Source organism: Schistocerca serialis, chromosome 9, assembly GCF_023864345.2.
Source record: "Schistocerca serialis cubense isolate TAMUIC-IGC-003099 chromosome 9, iqSchSeri2.2, whole genome shotgun sequence".
NCBI classification, from domain to species: domain Eukaryota; kingdom Metazoa; phylum Arthropoda; class Insecta; order Orthoptera; family Acrididae; genus Schistocerca; species Schistocerca serialis.
Genome location: NC_064646.1, coordinates 468225466 through 468246081, shown reverse-complemented (window position 1 = coordinate 468246081; position 20616 = coordinate 468225466). Strand labels below are relative to the sequence as shown.

At 47.8% G+C, this 20616-nt stretch overlaps 1 protein-coding gene across 1 annotated transcript in view; it reads left to right on the top strand.

Annotated features, from left to right (window-relative positions):
* LOC126419009 (ubiquitin carboxyl-terminal hydrolase 2-like) overlaps nt 1-20616 on the top strand; it is a 237964-nt gene that overhangs the window by 105319 nt on the left and 112029 nt on the right. Inside the window, exon 3 of the mRNA XM_050086061.1 lies at nt 16215-16632. Within this exon, the coding sequence (XP_049942018.1) occupies nt 16215-16632 (418 nt within the window). The remainder of the gene's footprint in view (nt 1-16214; nt 16633-20616) is intronic.

Below are 20616 nucleotides of genomic sequence, written 5' to 3'. Positions count from 1 at the left end.
CAAATACCGTAAGCGTAGGATCGCCTCGCGTGTTCCTACATTTCTCCGGATCCAAAATGGTCATCCTCGAGGTCGTTTTCTACCCGTTTATCCATTCTTCTATCAGTAATTCGTGTTAATATTTTGCAACCATGACTTACTAAACTGAATGTTCAGTAACATTCCTATCTGTCAGCACCTGCTTTCTTTGCTTTGGAACTGGAATTACTACTCTCTTCTTGAAGTATGAGGGTATTTCTTGTCTCGTGTATCTTGCACACCAGATGGAATGTTTCAGTCATGGCTGACTCTCCCAAGGCTATCAGCAGATCTGACAGAATGTCGCATACTACAGGAGCTTTGTTTCGACTCGGCGTTGTGCTTGCACCTACGGTACGACTATCTATACTATTGAGGCACGCAACCTACTACACCAAAGTCCCAAGTCCTTGGTTCGGGGGCAGGGGGCGGGGGGGGGGGGGGGGGACGACTTCAGAATGTCAGAATGTACCGCTTGTTATGTTCCTTGTAACTGAAGTGGAAGTCACCTGTTAATATGATGCAACTATTTTTTTTACATTTTAAGTCGACGTGCATGGTACTACTCAGGTGTCAAATAAATAATGATAAAATCAATTTCTCCGCCCTTTGCGGCACTTCTTGTTCTGGAATGACGCAGTAGCGATCGACTTGACGCATCTTTCCTCTGGCATTGATACTTGGCAAATCGTCAAAGGCGACGTTCTCTTTCCCAACGCGGTTTCTCACTGTAATATTCCTAAGCTGACTAAAAATAGGCCAACATGTGTGACCACTGGGCAGAAGCAAGCACCCGATACAGGAGAGGAGACCATTTAGACCACGAGAGACGTAGACTTCGTTCCTTTAATGCTAGATAGAATACCGGGCAACAAGTCTCCTTCAGCAAATTCGATCAGCTGCCAGTTTTTCAGTATCTTCCCAGTTCCTGTCCACGCATTGAAGACGTTTACAAAAGTTAATTTCCAGGTGCTACGACGTGTTCTTACTTTTGTATCCATCCGTTGGTTTCCACAACAGTGCTGATTTGCGGATTCTTCAATTTTTCGTGCGTAGAACATGCCCGCAAGCTTCAGTCTTCATTCACTTATTTTTGCTTATAGCGCAGAAAAAGAAGTGTCTTGGAAACAGTCATGAATCTCTGTACCCTCAGTTCGTCTGATGAAAACATGTATGATTAAAATGATCAGGGCACCATCATTGTAACGCAGGGACTCCACTTATGACAGCCGGCCGCGGTGGTCTCGCGGTTCTAGGCGCGCAGTCCGGAACCGTGCGACTGCTACGGTCGCAGGTTCGAATCCTGCCTCGGGCATGGATGTGTGTGATGTCCTTAGGTTAGTTAGGTTTAAGTAGTTCTAAGTTCTAGGGGACTGATGACCACAGCTGTTAAGTCCCGTAGTGCTCAGAGCCATTTGAACCATTTGAACCACTTATGATAAGGGATGTGTGCACGCAAAACGGCTCTGAGCACTATGGGACTTAAAATCTGTATTCATCAGTCCCCTAGAACTTAGAACTACTTAAACCTAACTAACCTAAGGACATCACACACATCCATGCCCGAGGCAGGATTCGAACCTGCGACCGTAGCGGTCACGCGGTTCCAGACTGAAGCGCCTAGAACCGCACGGCCACACCGGCCGGCTGTCTTTACTGCAAGCTACAACTCGTCACTTAAGACGAGTCTGCCAGATTGCGGATCTGTGCGATATGTGCTGTTTTCAAGCTGTAGTCTAGAACTTTCGAGAATATTCTAGAACAGCCGAAAACACTCCTTAATATTCTTGAATAGTGACCAAAGCTCGAGAAGATTATCGAAAAATCTCGAATTCTTTTCCGTTGAAAGATACATTGATATTGATGCGAAAGAGACATATGCTTTCCTTGTGACCATCACGATGTGGCGACGACCACTCATAGACGCACGCACACACACACACACAGAGAGAGAGAGAGAGAGGGAGAGAGAGAGAGAGAGAACCAACCAAAACAGCTACCACCGCACAAGCAGTATACGGTATACTACGCAACCCGTGAACTAAGCGTAGCAGCAGAAACGAGTAGTGACCAACACACACACACACACACACACACACACACACACACACACTTGTGGAATACAGTCCACCAGTACAGTTTAAACACCACAGTTTCGTTTGACAGAGTGATTGCGTCAGTAGCGACTGTTACTGACGGCAGCTGAGGGTAATTCGATTTAAGGACTGTCCACATTTCGGTTTTTACTGGGGGCACTTATCCTACCTTCCTGAGTTGGTTTCCTGTGATTTGCGCAAATCATTTCAGAGAATGACGTATTTAAAATTCAGTATTCGTTTAATTCATTCTTTTACCCGTTCGCTAAAGACCTTGGCGTTAACGGGACGTCAAGTCCTAGCCTTCGACGCGTCTGAATATGATTAATCCTAACGAATTAAAAGATTATTGTCCCGAATGATCATCCTCTAGCTTCGTGGTTAGTTCCAAAGAATATGCATGAACTGATGTCAACACCAAACGATTTTTGAGAAGGCATCTGTACGAAAGAAATTACGCGTCAGGAGTAAATTATAAGTAAGTGACATTTCCTTAACGTAGCTGGCAGACGTTAAATAATATGTCTATGTGTAGGTGAAGGTTGCCAGTACATGTTTGTCGCAGTCGTTTGTAGTTGCGACTTTGGATTAGATTTAATTTTAGAACTACAGCTGCAGTGGCACATCTGTATCTGTACTTTGCGAATCACTGTAGAAGTGTAAAGCAGATGGTATGCGCTATTACACCATGCTTGAACGTTTCTTTCCGTCCCATTCATCATTGGAGCATGCAAAGACGATGGGGTGGAGATTGCTAATCTCTACCACTGGAATGGTGCTGCGGCACGTAACAGCTGAGTGGGTTAGATTTGCTGTAGTCCTCTAGGTCACGATTGATAAAAAGTTGGTCGCAGCACTCGAAGCCTCTTCTAAACGAAACTTTGAAAGTGTCTATAATAGAAGTAAGTGATTGGTAGATATATGGTATTCAGTAGTCTTTCTTTAGTTGGTCGTATATTTATACAACTTGATTTGTTTTTGTTTTATGTTATCCTGCCACAAACAACCTTATGATCGTGAGTTGTACAACGACGGACTTTTGACATAATGTCAACGTATCAAACTGGTGTCACTAGGATAAGTCTTGATGAAACAGGAATAAATAAATAGAAGATGTATTGAATAGGTGTGTATTCCCCCATTAAAAAAACCTGCATTAATATTTCCCTGAGTATTTTCTTTGTATATGCGAACACGCCACAAATTAACCGGAAGACAAAAGTTATGTTGAATAAGGTACGTCGGTAAGGGATTGCCGGAAGTGCGGCATTTGTGATGTACATGTCGCTTAGCAGCGTCCTACCGTTTGTTCGTTGCGGTGGTTCGTTTCTCCGCGCGTCAGCAGTCGCAGGTACCCGCATTTCGTGTCGTATCGCAAGCCTCGCACTTACGAAAGCGTGCAGACACCTGTGTTACGCTCGCTGGTGTCGACACGCACACAATTCGGTTCAGCAGCTCTCTCCCGACGCACGTCTTGCTGTGACGTACAGGGGGTGAAGAAAGTATGGAAACGGCAAAACCACGACACATTACCGTGCTCAAAGCGGTGTAGGGAATCAGAACAGCTTCCAATCGACTCGGAACGGATAAATACGGATCCTGTATTGTTCTGCATTCTTCCAGCAAATTAGTGGAAAGTTCCGGTAACGATGATGGAGATGGACACCGACCACGCACCCTTCTCTCGACAACAGACCACAAAGGCTCAATAATTTTGAGATCTGGTGCTGACAAAACCAATCCTGGACGACACGAGCTGTATCGTCTTGGGACACAGCATCACCACGGGGGAACAAACACTGTACCCTGAAATTGACCTGACCTGCCCAAACGTCACAAAATCCTTGCCAGTAATGCGCTGGGTAACCGTGGGGCCCATGGAATATCACGACCTGGCTGCGCAAATCGTCACCGAACCCTCGCCATGTTTCACACTCGGAACGTAAACTTCGTCAGAAGCTGAAAATACGAGGGTCACTCTAAAATAAATGCACGCCATTTTTGTAAAAATACAGTTTTCATTCTGCATGTGTGAAAGTTTTACAGTGTGTAGATACATCCTTCCCGCTTGTTTTCAAACTTAATTCGACCTGTTCCCGTGAGTGGCGCCGTCACAGCATGTCTTCAAGGTGGCTGCTACAACTTGACGTTCGTCAGAAGCAACGTGCTGTCATAGAATTCCTGTGCTGTGAAAACGAGACAGTGGGAAACATCCACAAGAGGCTGAAAAAGGTATATGGAGATGCTGCTCTCGATCGCAATAGAGTTAGTCGGTGGCCAAGCAGGTTACGTGATGAAAGCGGGCGCGGCAATATTGAGAATTGTCTTCGCAGCGGCAGGCCTCGTACTGCACACACTCCAGACAATGTGCAGAGAGTTAATGAATTGGTGACTGCTGACAGACGCATCACAGTGAACGAATTGTCACGCTACGTTGGGATACAGGGAAGGAAGTGTTTGCAGAATACTGAAAGTGTTGGCGTTAAAAGAGGTTCGTGCCAGATGGGTTCTCAGGATGTTGACAGTGGCTCACAAAGAAACAAGAAAAACGATATGCAGCGAACTTTTGGAACAGTACGACAATGGTGGAGATGAATTTCTTGGAAGAATCGTGACAGGTGATGAGAGACGATGAGGCAATCAATGGAGTGGCATCATGCAAATTCACCCAAGAAAAAAAAAAAATTCAAAATCACACCTTTTGCTGGAAAAGTTATGACTACGGTGTTTTTCTATTCCGAAGGACTATTGCTTGTGGACATCGTGCCAAATGGAACCACCATAAATTCAGATACATATCTGACGACACTGAAGAAACTTGAAGCTCGACTAAGTCGTGTTCGACCACATCGGCAAAAGCAGCATGTTTTGCTGTTGCACGACAATGCACGGTCACATGTCAGTCAAAAAACCATGGAAGCGGTCACAAAACTCGGATGGACAACACTGAAAACACCCGCCTTACAGTCCTGACCTGGCTCCATATGACTATCATCTCTTTGGCAAACTGAAAGACACTCTTCGTGGAACAAGGTTTGAAGATGATGACTCCCTTGAGCATGCTGCCAAACAGTGTCTCCAACAGGTTGGTCCAGAATTTTACCGTGCGGGTATACAGGCGCTGGTTCCAAGATGGCGTAAGGCAATTGAGAGGGATGGAAATTGCGTGGAGAAATGAAAATATTGTTCCTAAAGGATGTATCTACACACTGTAAAACATTCAGACATGTAGAATAAAAGATGGATTTTTTTAAAAATAGTGTGCATTTCTTTTGGAGTGACCCCCGTAGTTTGAAATAAGACTTATCCGACCATACTATTTTCTTCCCTTGTTCCATAATCAAGGTTTTATGGCTTCGGCGCCGCATTTTCCTGTTACGGGTATTTGCATCACTGGTGTGTGGTTTGGAATTCCAACTGGCCCTACAGTTCTCAGCTTATGGAGCTATTCGTGTTCTTTTGGTGCTGACAGGATCCGCTAGTGCGAGACTCAGTTCTGCAGTGACTTTTGCAGATGTCGTCTCCTCATTTTTCACCAGTCATCTTCAGTGCCCATCCGCCTTCGTCGCCGGTCATGGTGGACGAGCGGTTCTAGGCGCTACAGTCTGGAACCGCGCAACCGCTACGGTCGCAGGTTCGAATCCTGCCTCGGGCATGGATGTGTGTGATGTTCTTAGTTAGGTTTAAGTAGTTCTAAGTTCTAGGGTACTGATGACCTTAGAAGTTAAGTCCCATAGTGCTCAGAGCCATTTGAGCCGCCTTCGCCCACATTGTTACTTAGCTAGCGGACGGTGTTTTTCCGCTTTAGTTGTATGCAGTATGCGTTACGGCGGCTCTTGAGACACCAAACACATCGGCGACCTGTTTACGGAAGCTGCTATCATATGAACAGCGACAATTTACCCACGTTGGAATTTAGTCTGGCATCTGCATTTATGTCCCAGCATGCATTTCTCGTGGTGTTGACGTACCTTTGTCCAACCTCTGTGTATGAAGTGTGTTTCGAAATTCCATTTACTACCTTCTAGAATATGCTGGTCTCGCTAGTTTGATCACCAGTATTAGATCCGCAATGGAAGCGTAGTTTTGGCGTAAAGTTCGTGATCATCAAACTTTACGTCTATGTCCAGGCCAAATTTGAAACTTTTCTACTGTGTCTAATGCAGTGAGATTAACTGTCCGGTTGTGGATGGTTTCCTGAACTGGTTTACCCGTCCTCTTATGTCACCGCGTCCATGACTACGACGACCACCACCACAGTATGTTTGTACACGAACAATAGAACTCCATGTGGACCCGCCAGTCACCTACACTTTCGACACAACAGCTGTAGTGACGAGCCAAAGCACTGCGGCCACTGCCCATCGCAAGGCTGAATGCCGTCTGGCGGCGTTCCGGGCTAGTGACGCGCTAAGGAAAATACATAAGCCAAGTAGAGACTAAAGGGGAATCATTCTAGCGACGATACGGGCCAAAAGTAGGGAAACCCACTGACACGAGTGACGTTGATAAAAGATAGATTGTTTTGGCCCGGCGCCTGTGAGGGAGCAACTCAATAACAGCCATTATTGTGAACAAGTACAGAATGTGGTTGAATGACGCGGTAACGGCCATTATTGTGAACAAATATAGAATGTGGCTGGAGCCACGCATAGGCTTCCACACCTCATCGCACAGCGTAGAAAAAAAAATGGTTCAAATGGCTCTGAGCACTATGGGACTTAACTACTGAGGTCATCAGTCGCCTAGAACTTTGAACTACTTAAACCTAACTAACCTAAGGACATCACACACATCCATGCCCGAGGCAGGATTCGAACCTGGGACCGTAGCGGTCACGCACAGTGTAGAGGTCGGAGGCTTTCCCGCTCTGTGTATCAGACTGACGACACAGTACAGTGCTGGAGAAGACAGCCGTAAGCGTTTCGGAGCACACCGATGAGAGAATATCGTTTAACATCGGGCTTCCCGGCAGCCCCACTCATATACTTTCCCACGTTGCTCCAGCGACACCGTCAGTTACGAATTTAGTGGGCACAGGATCATCGACATTGGACCGCGGATCAAAAGAAACGTGTTCCCTAGTCGGATGAATCACATCTCTCGTCACACAAGGTCGATGGTCATGTTCGGACACGCCGTCATCGAGACGAAACATGCGTACCACCACAGACGCACGCTGGTGTGCTCAGTATTATCCTAAGGGAGAGATTCACCTGCGGTTCTGTGGAACATGTGGTAGGCACATTAACAGCTGTGGACTACGTGAACATTATCGCGCAGCACTTAATCCCTTCATGCTTGATGCCTTCCCTGACGGCAATAGCACCTTCCAGCCGGATAAACGCCGTGTCACAAGGTCCGCCTCGATAGACGTAGGGTCAGCGCGACAGATTGATAACCGAAAGGTCCCGGGTTCGATTCCTGGCCGGGTTGGAGATTTTCTTCTGTCGGGACTGTGTGTCGTGTTGTCCTCACGTTCGTATCGTCATAAACGTCACAAAAATCACCTGCATGGCGTCATATGGCATGTCTAAGCTTATGTAACTTCGTATCAGGGTATGTCTTGGCACTTCTTGAATGTTATGAGTTGTTGCAACACACTGTCGTATCTGCCACTGCTGAGATGGCTGTATGGGGACGTCCCGAAAGCCAATTAATGAAAAGAGAAAGAAAACCTTGTGTCAGAAGACCAGAATAGCGAAGAGCATGATAGTCAACTCACGTTTATGTGTTGGTCAACGAATTCGACTGATCTGACCCGATAGAACACACGGTCGATGCTATCCAACGCCAGCTCCGCGCTCGTTAAACGGTGAACAATAATTAACCGGAATTGTGCGTAGTCATGTGGTGCCTCATACCTGTGGAAACATACCGAGGATTTGGCGAATCCAAGCCATGCAACATTACGTTGCAAAAGCAGACAAACGCATTATTAAGCAGGCGTTCGTAATGCTTCGTGTCATCGCTGTATCATTAGCGAAGGAAGGGTGTCAACCTGAGCGAAGCAGGAAAGACTTTGCAGTTAGGCAGTTCAGCGTATCCCTCGGGGTCTCCCACCCACCAGTGTCGTGCGACCTTACGTGATTCACTCTCTTGGGCATAAGGGATGCCGACTTCTTCTTCTTTTTTTTTCGTTAACTTTCGTGGGCTTTGTAAAAGTAATTGAGGAACAGCAAACACTCCAGCACGACCAATGGTGCTTATGTTTCACAGAGCGGTCAACTCGTATAAACAGGATCTGGATGCAGTTGGTGTACGAGTGCACTAGCTTGTACTTTCCTGGAGAGTATAACCGTTTAAGGGGGGCTGTGGTGATAATACTATGGCATAGTACAGTTTCGCTACAAAGGATATTTTTAATTTAGAAAATCGTGCCATAAGTGGTCTCAGTTTACGACCGTCGTTTGATAAGCAGACCAGTCGTTCTCTGATGTCGCAGGAACCTGCTATCTCTTTGTCTTTAACAAGACGCCCTTATCGAAAATGTTGAGCGTGTTATTATTTCGTGTTAGAGCAGTGAATACTACAAACTTTTTAATGCCCTCAGGCTCACATTGTGTGCTCCAGCTTTTTCCGAGGCACTCCGTATGAACACTTTTGCGTTGCCTTCCGGGAGCCAACACGTTCACAGAGCGACCAACGTTTGTTTTCTCGAAGAGGACATGATGTCGCTGTATGTCGGAGTATAAACTTTTGCTCTAACAGCCTTTGGCGAACATCGATCTGCACTTCCACGGCTTCCTCCGCTAGCACATTCTGTGGTAGTGGAATTCGTGGCTTCTAGACGTATCAGAAAGGCCTTCTGCTGCACGATGAGGCAGAGGCGGGCAAATAACGGCCTGCGAGTCACGTGCGACTCGCAAAGGGTTCTTGTGAGCCCCGCCAAGACAGTAAGAAAAATCCGCCTCGAACCGAGATTTCCTTCCTGTGCGCTAGGGCGGCCATGTTAACACGCATGCGCAGTGTAGTTACAATTCGCGCCAAACAAGTTCACACTCGAAGCTTTCAGTGATGGCAGCGACTGTAAAGGCGTTTCTAATTTACGGTCGCCCTCATCGGCCTCCACGCCCAGTGTCTGTGTGGCTTGCGCAAACTGTACGATGCGCAGTGATTTTTCGCTTGACATGGTTCATTTCCATTCTCTCTGTGCAACGGGAAATGTATAAATTTGCAACTTTCGTGAAATAAGGAACCCTTCGGAAAAACTTAGAATAAGCGATGAATGTTGTGTGCTTAGTGAAGGATAGACTTTTTCTGAAGTGCAGAGTTAAGCAGTGAATCCCGTTATTTTAAAAGGTCCTCCGCTATCACAAAGTGCTTCTCGAGCTGGAATAGTTGCCCACCCCTGTGTTAAGTGCGTGTTAGAGCTTTGCGGTGCGCAGTGCCTTGTTCTTATTCCTCGTGTCATCAGATTTCTCACTGGTTTGATGTATCCCAAAACTATTTCCTTACTTGTGCCGACCTCTTCATCTCAGAGTAACTCTTGCACGTAATTTCATCAATTATTCGTTGGATATATTCCAGTTGCTGTCTTTCCCGATATGTTTTTTAGGCCTGACAGCTCCCGCATACGTCCATTGACCCAAAAAAGAACCTCGTCAGTTCTTGTTTTGTAAGTACACATAATTTTCAGCATCTTTCTTCAAAGCCACATCTCGTTTTACAGTCACTTCCATTCAATTCTGTGCTCCAACCGCACATTCTGGAACTATCTTCCTTAAATTAAGAATGATATTTGTTTTTGGTAGTCAGTCTTCTACAATACGTTCCCCTTGCTTCGAACATAACGTGTTATTTTGTTTCCGGGGTTGCAGAATTCCTTCTCTTCGTAGTCCCCAATTTTGATGTTAAGTTTATCGCTAATCTCATTCCCGTTACTCACTGCTTTCGGCTTCAAATTGCAACCATAGTGTCAGTAGCGCTGCACTTACGAACGAAATCTTTTCTAGACTTGAATGTTCTGAATGGACTTTAGTGTCATCACATCACATTCGACTTGCGGGCGGGCGGGCGGAGGGGGGGGGGGGGGGGGGAGCGGTGCGGTTTAGTGTCACTGGGACGTACCATTTTCCTTTAGTATATTGTAGCTACAGTTTGTCGAATGTTCGGAAGTGTGATTTTGATCAGGATGTTGAGTGTTGTTGGATTGTAGATGTTAGGAGAATAGCACAAGCCCATTTGCGAAAAAAAGGGAACACCTACTTGACTTGTGCATAGGACGTGTGCTGAGGGGTCAAGACTCAGTTCATTTCTTAAATGGGAATTTCTTGGGGTTGAGGATTTACGAGAGAAGCCACGGTTTGAGTACAGTAACCAGTATGGCAAACAGTAAAGAACAAAAATGGTGCCGCGCGGTCTTGGGCGTCTTCTCACGGTCCGCGCGGCTGTCCCGGCGGAGGTTCGAGTCCTCCCTCGGGCATGGGTGTGTGTGTTGTCCTTAGTGTAAGTAAGATTAAGAAGTGCGTAAGCTTAGGGACCGACGACCTCAGCATGTTTGTCCCATAAGACCTTACCACAAATTTCCAATAAAAATGGTGAAATTTCCTGACTGTTAATAACTTACCTTCAAACTCGTATCTTTTGCAGTCAATGCTGTTAGCAATTGAGCTATCGGTGGTCAACTCCCGACCCGCCCTCGCAACATCACTTCTACCGTTGCCCTTCTCCTAGTTTCCAAACTAGACACAAGTCGAACAAAAGCGTTGGAGTTCAGAGTTAGAGTCCTGGTGAGTCTGAGGCATTCAGTTTTAACTTCCCAAACAACCGCCTGCATTCCGCTGCGGACACATATAGCGTTTTATTCGAGACATCCTCAAAGTTTACGAGGTGTCATCGAAAAGTTCTCGACAACTATCAATTAAAAATTAGCAAGATGTTATTCTGTACCACCACCTTTAAATCAGTCTCCTTACTCACTTTTAACGGTTTCTCCACTCTTAGGTAACTGCTCTGTATTCCCATTCCCCAGCTTCACGATCGTGGCACCCCTTCCTCTTTCAGATCTCTCTTCCCCATTATTCCAATTACTCCCGCTCTCGATGTTAATTTCGGTCGTCTGCGCTTCGTCCTTCCTGGCGGCGATCATTCCAAGATTGCTTTTGTCTATCGCCCTTTGCTCCATTCGTCGTGCATGGACGTACCATTGAAGATGTGTGTTCTCTAATCTTTGCACAACTGGTTGTTCCACATCCATTATCTCCCTAATTTCCTCATTTCTTTCTTTTCCGCACTGTTCTGAATATCCGGTTTGCCTCTATTGTTCCATCCATCTCTACTGCCTATAGCCTGCTTCTCATCCGCCGCCGTAGCCTCACCCCCCCCCCCCCCCCGATCCATCCTTCTGCATTGTATGCTATTATACTTTTCACTACTGTTTGCAAAATACTCTTCTTCGTTTCGTTTGATATTTTCAGGCGACACAGAACCCTATTTAGCATTTTAATTGCCCATTTTGTCTGCTGGATGCTGCATTCCACATCTGCCTCACAGCTTCCATAGGAATCGTAAATCGAACTAAAGTATTTAAACTGCTTTATAGCTTTAATAGATCCTTACGGCAGTACTATAACACTTCCATATCCTCCCACTACTAGATATTCTGTTTTGCTCATATTTATTGTTAGCCCGCCTTGTTCAAATGGTACCATTAACTTCTTTATCATAAACTTGGCATCCTCTCTACTTTGTCCTATCAGTACCTGATCTTCGTCATATAGTATTGAGTAGATAGTACCTTACTGGAAAGGAAATCCCATGCTTCTGCATGACTGATTCCACCATTCCATTATATACTATATATATTTTTTAAACATGGTCGGGGACATACTGAAGTCCTGTGTAAGTCCTGTCGAATGTTTCACTCAACTTTCTCCCTAATTTAACTGCTGCGTGCGGTTGGTATAGTCTTTGAATTAGGGATATCACCTATATACACCATCACTTCCAATAGTCCGTTGATGGGGCAGATTTATACGCTTTTTATAAATCCACAAATAGTAGGTTTATTTCCCGACTCTCAGAATACACCTTCTTACTTATTTGTCCAAGGCTAAAAATATGATCCATACAAGATCGTCCAACTGCAAAACGTGCCTGTTCCTCTCGCATCTTTTCCTCTACTTCATTCTCCAACCTGTTTTTCAGTACATCGCTACAACATCTGCTGACAGTAGCTATACCACTAATTCCCCTATAGTTGTTTGGGTGCCTCTTGTTTCCTTTTTTGTAGATATCACATATGTATGATACCAGTCCTTTGGTATTTTGACTCCCTCCACAATCCAGCTGAATAATTTACATGTAAGTGTCACCATTTCAAGGGCCCATATTTCCACAACTCAATCACACCGTATCTCGGCCCATTTGTCTTTCCATTTCTTGCATTTTTCAGCATCTCTTTTACCTCTTCGTTTAGTATAGATTGTATATTACCTAACGTGCAACATTTGTTGTAGACTCCTATCACGTTGTTTCTTCTTTTTTCTATGAGAGGTTCTCCAAAGTACTTTTTCCACTGCCCGGTAGTTATAGGCTGCATTGGGTGCGGGATTCCTAGCCATTTTCATCTTCCTTATCATTCTCCATGCCTATGCCGATCTTCTATATCCAAGTGAATGTTCTGTTTCCCCACATAGTCTTTCCCATTCCTGTTCCTTACACTTTGTTATTAATGTCTTAGCCTCATTTTAGATATCGTGTACATATTCCAGTCCTGTTCACTCCCAGAGCTTAATCGTATATAGTTTCTTCTTTTCCTCGTTCACCTCCAACAACTCCATGATCGTCCATTGAATTCTTTCTCTTCTCTGCCTTTCACTTCCTAACGCCTCCTCCGCGCTTCCGTAATTGGCTGTTTCAGGAAACTGTATAACTCATTGCACTACAGTCCTCCTCCACTACATCCAGTCTTAGATTTAATCTTTCTGACACAAACTTTTCACACTCCCTTTGTTATCGTATACACGATAACAAGGTTCCTATCACTTTTTGAATGAATCCTGAAAGTGTTTCTTTGCTAGGCTGTTTAGTACACGCTGTTAATCCGCTCGAATCTCCCTCTTTGTATCAAATCTTTCTCCCTTCATCTTGATTTAATCTTGTGAAAGATGAAGAGCCGGCTGGTGTGGCCGAGCGGTTCTAGGTACTTCAGTCTGGAACCGCGCGACCGCTACGGTCGCAGGTTCGAATGCTGCCTCGGGCAGGGATGTGTGTGATGTCCTTAGGTCAGTCAGGTTTAAGTAGTTCTAAGTTCTAGGGGACTGATGACCTCAGCAGTTAAGTCCCATAGTGCTCACAGCCATTTGACCCAAAGATGAAGAAGTGAGACGGGGATAAGTCCGGGGTGAGTACAACGTTGTCAGCACGTGACAGATTTTCAAAGGGACTTATCGTGGTCTACATTTGGCTGACTGGTTAAATGGCGTAATATCCAGATCTGTGGTGATTCAGACGGGACAGTGACCTTAAATATTTAAGTGATTAACTCATTTCTAAAGTACTCAGACGTCTGAAGCTGTTTTATCCACAGGGGTTGGATTTTTTAAAGAATCGGGGGTTTGCTGATACGCAATGCTTGATTTGTGGCGGTGTGCGCCAGTACTCCGTATCCATAATTGTGAAGGAAAAAAATCAGAACCCCAGATTTTGAGATGTGGTACGGTAGAATATTAGAGAAAAACGATGATGAGTATTTGCACTTCGCTTTCAGTTGAACAGACATGATTAAAGAACTTCGTGAGTATGTTTTTGGCAATTATGAGAACTTTGGCGTAAATTGTGAAAACAGAACAAAGTATCCCACAAATTAGCTTCCGTTGAAAACTACCGTTAAGAAAGTTCCAACGTCAACTAGTGAATGTGAATCTGTTCATTATTGACGGTAGAGCCAATCTGTTAACAGAAACTGTTTCTGTACTACTTTTTCTGAAACTGAATGGCTCACCGCTGATTCGGTTTTAGTATGTCACTTTTTCTAATTTTTTTTCTCTGCAGCATTTGACAAAGAATAACGCTTTTTTAAAACAACGATAATTTGAAGTTGATATACAAATAAAATTTTGTAGTTTTAAGAAGATTGTGAAAAGTGATAGGATACAAGATTGTTACTGGCGGTGAATACCTCGGAATGGTTTCTTCGAGCTGTTGACTGCTAGTCACAACGAAAAAGTTTAATTAATAGTAGAGAAATGATATTGCTAATCCTATGCATTAACTTTAGGTACTCATCCGTTTCCAATATTAGGTGCTTTCTTATCTCGATTGCCAGCACCTTACACTGCATTTACTCCAGTATTCGCTATCCTTAACTATTATTTGACTGATATGTAAAATTTGCCAGTGCATTTTGGCATGCTATGTCTGATTCCTAATTGTAGGTGTCTTATTTGCTGCTGCAGGTCGTCTTGCTCCTTCTCCTGTTCACTGTTTTCGCTGTTACTGTAGGTGTCGCTATCCAGCTTCTGGAGAATTGTTGTTACGTTGCATATAGGCATGTCTGTTATGTCGTGTCCGCAGGTACTCTTCAGGTGTAGTTTTCGAAATACTGTTTGTTAGTGCATTTAGTTGTGTCCATTGTTCCTCGTCTTTTGTTGTTGTGTATGTCCGTGTGTGTGTAGTCTAAGTAGCGTATTTCTGTTCTTCGCGTATTGCTCGCAGAAGAAGAAAGTGTGTTCTGGGGAACCTTCTTCCCAACATGTGCACGTAGGTCTCTGTCTCAGACTCGCGCAGTTTAGTGCGTGGGATAAGGCCCGCGCCCAGTTAAGAAATGTGCCATATTGTGGCTATAATCGATACGTTTCTCCCTCAATCGCTCCCTTATGTGAGGGAGTAAGTCGTACAGTCTCCTTTGCCTCTCACATGCTACTCACCTTACCACGTATCCAAACTCCATCTTTTAAGGTGACATCGTGTGTACTCGTACTCCAGTTATTGTGTGTACCTTATCCAGTGTCCCCATATTTAACCTTACAGCTTTGTATTTTATCGTGACATCCATGAGGCATATTCCGAGTGCCACACACAGTGCCTCCACAGAGGTGGTGCCGAAGGCTCCAGATAGCCTCGGTAGGACACTTCTCTGCCCTCGTCTGAACTGTTGCTGTGTCGATGACCAGGTTCAGCCTGTATGCCTACGTGCTAGTTGCAAAGCTGAGTACTGATTGGAAGAGCGCACAGTGGTAGGTCCGTATGGCTGGTAGAAGTAGCCTGTACTGTTTCAGATTTAGCCTCAGCAGGTTATGTAGTATTTTTCTGCTTTGTCTGTAGTTAGCATTACGTGGAAATTCAATTTCTCATCCATGTGTACCCCAAGATGGCACGTAGCATGTGCTCTTTTGATGTTTCTGTCCCCTATTTTAACCGAAGGATTTCTATGCGGTGATCATTTTGGTATTGTGTATGTCGTTTTGTTTCTGACTATCCTACGTCAGTTGTTGTGGCACCACTCTGTAATAGTTTGTAGTATTCCACTGGTTTTCTCTTCTGGCTGAATTCTGTCGCTTACACTGACTGCAAGTAATGGGTCATGTGTGTAGGCGACAATTCCGTCCGACCTGTCATTTCCATCTAGAAACTGCAGGAGCGGTTCGATTGTTATATCCTAGAAGGTGGGGTCGCAGCTGGACCCTCGAGGACAGCCTTCGGTAATTCTTTTGATTAGTTTCCGGCTGCCTGTTTGCGATAAGACTTCCCGGTCTATAGTTATCTAGGAAACTGCTGTACGGTGATTCCGGTACCTCCAGAAGCCTTAACATTTGAAACGTTCCAGAGGTTATCGAATGCCCTGGCAACGTCGATCATTATTACCGTGGCGTCTTTTTTTTTTTTTTTTTCTTCTTCTTCAGGTTCTTATGGGACCAAACTGCTGAGGTCATCGGTCCCTAGGCTTTCACACTACTTAAACTAACTTACGGCGCGCGTGCACTCAAACCTCCGGGGGGGGGGGGGGGGGGAAACCGTGGCAAGGCGCTATAGACCACGCGGCTATCCCGTGCGGTCGTATTTTTGCGTTGTAGTATCAACTAGGTGTAAGGGCACGATCGGCGCCACGCCACTGTGGAGCTGGTGTCAGTAGCGCGTCGCGTGTGGCTGTTGCAGCTCGACGTCGTCGGTGGCGGCGTACGGCCGGCGGCACCTGAGCCTGTCGGAGGCGGACTCCGGGCTAGGCGCCTCGTCGCGCTACAGCTCCGCCTCTGGCTCCAGCTTCAGCCTCTCGTCGTCGTCGTCGCGCGAGCGCAGCGAGGCGCGCGAGCCCGCCTACTCGCGGGCGTCCAGCCGGTCGCGCGCCGACTCCGGCGCCACCTCGGCGTCGGCGTCGGCCTCTGCCGGCTCGTCGGCCGGCGTCTCGGGCGGGCGCGCCCCGCGCAGCTCGACGGCGGCCGCGCTCGACGCCGTCCAGGACCTGTACAACAAGTACTCGCCGTCCGCCTACCTCGCCGAGCGGCCGCCGCGCGCCACCGCCGCCTCGACCACCGCGCAGCGCTACGCGCCGGCCGTCGCGGCCACGCGGACAGAGGTAATTGGCCGCGAGCAGTCCCCGGCCTCTTCCTCGTCCGCGTCCTCTTCCTCGGCGTCGTCGGACGACGAGGCGGCGGCCGCGGCCGGCGCGGGCCCCGCGCCCCTGGGGGCGGCGGCGGCGGCGGGGGCGGCGAGCGGCGGCGGTGACGAGCCCGCCCCCGTGTCGGAGGTGCGGCGCCGCCTGGACTCGGTGTCGGCGTCGCCGTCGCCGCCCCCGCAGGGCGCACCGCCGGCCGCGGCCGCGCCCGCCCCCACGGTGAGCGTGATCCAGCAGAACGGTACTAGAGTCCGCAGGCGCATTCTCGTCACGCCGGGGCCCGACGACGGCGACGAAGGCGACGGGGATCAGCCGGCGGCGGCGGTGGCGGCTGCGGCAGCGGCCGACGGCAGCGGCGCGTCCCCGTCGCGGGTCGCAAAGGCAAAGAGCAGGGCGGACTCGAGCGATGAGGAGAGCTCCGACGAGGAGGCGCGGGACCGCGTGGTCGCGGGGGCGGCCCGCCTGGGCACGGTGCGCCGCCGGCCCCCGTCCCAGGCGGCCTCCGCCTCCTCCGCGGGTTCCGCCACCCGCTTCGACGGCCAGCCGGTAAGTGCGGCCGGGACCTGCCCGGGCCACCGGCGCTCCTCTCTGTCCGCCCCGACCTCGCCCTGCTCCCCTCCCCTCTCCTCTCACTACTTCCAGTCACCGGCGAGAGCTTCCCTTACTGTATAGCGGAACACTGCGACAGATTGCTAATGTAACTGCGTAGGCTTCCGCGGCCACAGTCAGGCGATATAAATGTTTCCCGAGTATCGCACCACGTCATAATGTCTGATGAGATTTAACTGTGAACAGTCGCTTGTATTTTGTCATCGCCTCTCACTGAGCGTGACGTTACGTCGTAGTTCTAAATGGTCTTTGTTGTGACTGGTCACTCGATGTGCAAGGAGCGGCAACGTTACTACAGTAGGTTGCAATAGTGCACGGAGTGGGAACCAGCTGTTGTCTACCGCTTCTTGCATTGTTTGCTATGGGTGGTGCTCGTCGGCGGATGAGGTGTGGACCTGCTACTGGACGCAGGCGGCTACTCCCCGTTAGCGCCCGAGGATAGAGGTGGAGCCCCTCCACGCCCACACCGGCATGATGCCCAACACAGTAGGTCTACTGCCATCTCTGCATAAGGGTTAGTATTCACTAAAGTGAGGTGTCGCAGGATGTGGGTACTCCGATGTTTGCGTACGTCTGGTTAAGGTTAACCATTAATACGCGCTCATCTGGAGATAGATTGGGTCGATATCGAATGAAGGGTAGCGGTTTAAAGGGCAGAGGAAAAAAAAGTGCCAAGGGAAGAGCCAATGAAAAAAACCTCTGCGATAGTTAGGTCGGGTGGTAAGAGCAGTAGCGGTTGATTGCTGCCTGCGATAGGTTGTGTAAGGATAGGCTTTGTTAGTAGTGGGTATCATGCATGTCGATACCTTGACGTTGTGCAGTTGTGTTGCTCGGAGGCTGGCGCTGGGTGCCGGTGTAGGGTCCTCGTTCGGCGTCAGCAACCTGCAACAGTTAGGTTTGTTATCGATCTTGTGTCCGATAGGTCATATACCGGAGGCACAGTGTGAGGGAATGTTGGGAGATTGTTTGTGCGTCTGTGGGCGAGCTCGTCGGTGTCCCTGGTGTGGCCTGTTGGTCGGCTCTAATAGCAGCTGCTGGTTGCCAGTCAGTGTTGCTGATATGCAGGGGCTTGCCGACGTTCTTCGCTTGTTTGCGTATGTTAGTTTACCATAGATGGCTATGCTCTAGCTAGCAGTGTCTTTGGCCGCTTGTGCTTCCACCTATGGTTGTGATCGTACTTTCCCTGAGTGAGGATGAAAGGATTGTTCGAGTGTCTCGAGTTCCTGTATAGTCGTGTTGCGTGTTTCTTGAATGCTTCCTTGAGGGTATCGAGGCGGTATTTATGGTGAAGATCCACGGTGCGTGTGTACCGTGGAGCGTTGCTAATGATTCGTAGCACTTTGTTCTGTATGATCTGCAGGCGGCGCAGTCGTGTAGGAGCTGCATATCCCCAGACGGGAGCTGCGTACGTCATCAGAGGTCTAATCAGTGTCGTGTATATGGACCTCGACACCCTGCTATTCAGTGTGCTTTCCCTGTTGAGCATTGGGTAGAGCTGTTTGAGCCTCGCGTGCTCTCGGTTGGCAACGTACTCAATGTGGTCCCCCCATGTAAGTTTCCGGTCCAGCCAAACATCTAGGTATCTGACTTTCTCTCGGAAACGTATTGGGCGTGTATGTAGTGTTATCAGTCTACAGTGTCTATGTTTGCGCAGTAGTTTCGGTCTGCGTGTGAACTGAACTGCTTCGCACTTGTCGACGTTTACTTTAATACGCCATCGCTCCAACCAAGGCTCAGCTGTTCTGAGTGCTGTCTGTATTCGTGAATTGATGTTCGACGGTTTCCAATCTTGTACAAGGATGGCGGTGTCATCCGCGTAGATGGCTAACGTCGTGTTTTGTGTTGCTGGGAAGTCATTAATGTACAGGTTAAACAAGATGGGCCCTAGGATGCTTCCTTGGGGTACTCCAGCTTGGATACCATGTTGTGTTGATTGTTTATGCTGCACGTTAGTGTTGAAACACCTGTTCGTGAGATATGAGTGCATGAGACGTACGAGTCCGTCCGGGAAACCAGCTTCGCTTAGTTTGCGTACGAGTCCGTTGTGCCAGAGACGGTCGAAAGCCTTTTCGATGTCCAGGAGCACGGCCCCTGTGGCTTTGTTCATGTTGTAGCCGTGTGTTATATGTTCGACTATGTGGAGGAGTTGTTGTGTTGACGAGTGGTGATTCCTAAAGCCGAATTGCTCCGGTCTTGGGGTGTCATTGGCGATGCAGTGCCTAGTGATACGTTTTAATATTACCTTCTCAACAATCTTCCTGAGCGAACACAGCAGACTGATGGGTCGGTAATTTTGTGGGAGGCAGTGGTCTTTCCCTGGCTTCCTGAATATCAGGACCTTGGCCGCCTTCCAAAAGTCAGTGAAGTGTTGGTGTTTCAGGATGGCATTCGTTGAGTGTGTAAGGTATTCTCCCCCGGGTCACGTGTCGCTGGTGCGGCCTCTCGGTCTCTGTGCCTTGGCAGCCACGAGGGGGCAACTGCGTATCCCTCCTCTCTGTCCGCGTCGCTAGCGTGTTTCATTATTGCTACGGCTTCTCTCGCGTTTCGACAAGACCGGCTGCTCGACGAGTACGCGGGCTTCTTTAAATTAGGTATCCTCGTCGGCGTTCGGCCACTGCAGACTCGGTGTGCTGCCCCAGACGAATGTAGCGCCGGCGTCCTCGTATGCGTGTTGCTGTCCGCCTGCCGGTCTCGCCGATGTTCTTCTCCACACTGACATTCCACCTCGTACACAACTGCAGTGCAGCCTAGCAAATACTGAATCTTTGGGCTGCTGTGGTAGACAGGATGGATACCGGCCGGGCGAAGTAGTTTATCGGTGCGGTCAGTTGACAGTATTAACGAAAGGTGAGCGCGCTGGTTACCTATCTCGCTCCCCTACGTTTCTTGCCACGGTTGTTTGGACTCATTTACTGCTGTAGCCATTGGCCGCGAACATTTTACGCAGCGATATGAGTTTAAATGTTATGTTTTGAGCATCGCTTTGGCGCTGCTCTCGGATAGCCAGTCGACGTATAACTGAGTTGTTCTGCATTGCCTGGTGATTGGACTGGACGTGCAGATGGCTGTCCGTGTGTATAACTTCCACCTTTACAAGTATGATCTTACGTCATGCTCAGTGATTGGCAGTGACGAAATATAAGCGACTCCTCACACTAAAGCACGTCAGGAGACCACCGAGGTGGTCACGGTAACCGTGGCCGGAATGCTAGTTTGCCCACTGCAGTCTTTTAGCTCGTGACGCGGTGCGATATTCAGAAAACGTTTATGTCAATACGACAGGGATTGCTCGTGTGGTGTGGGCGCTAACTGTCTGATTAACCTTTGCAGTCAGAT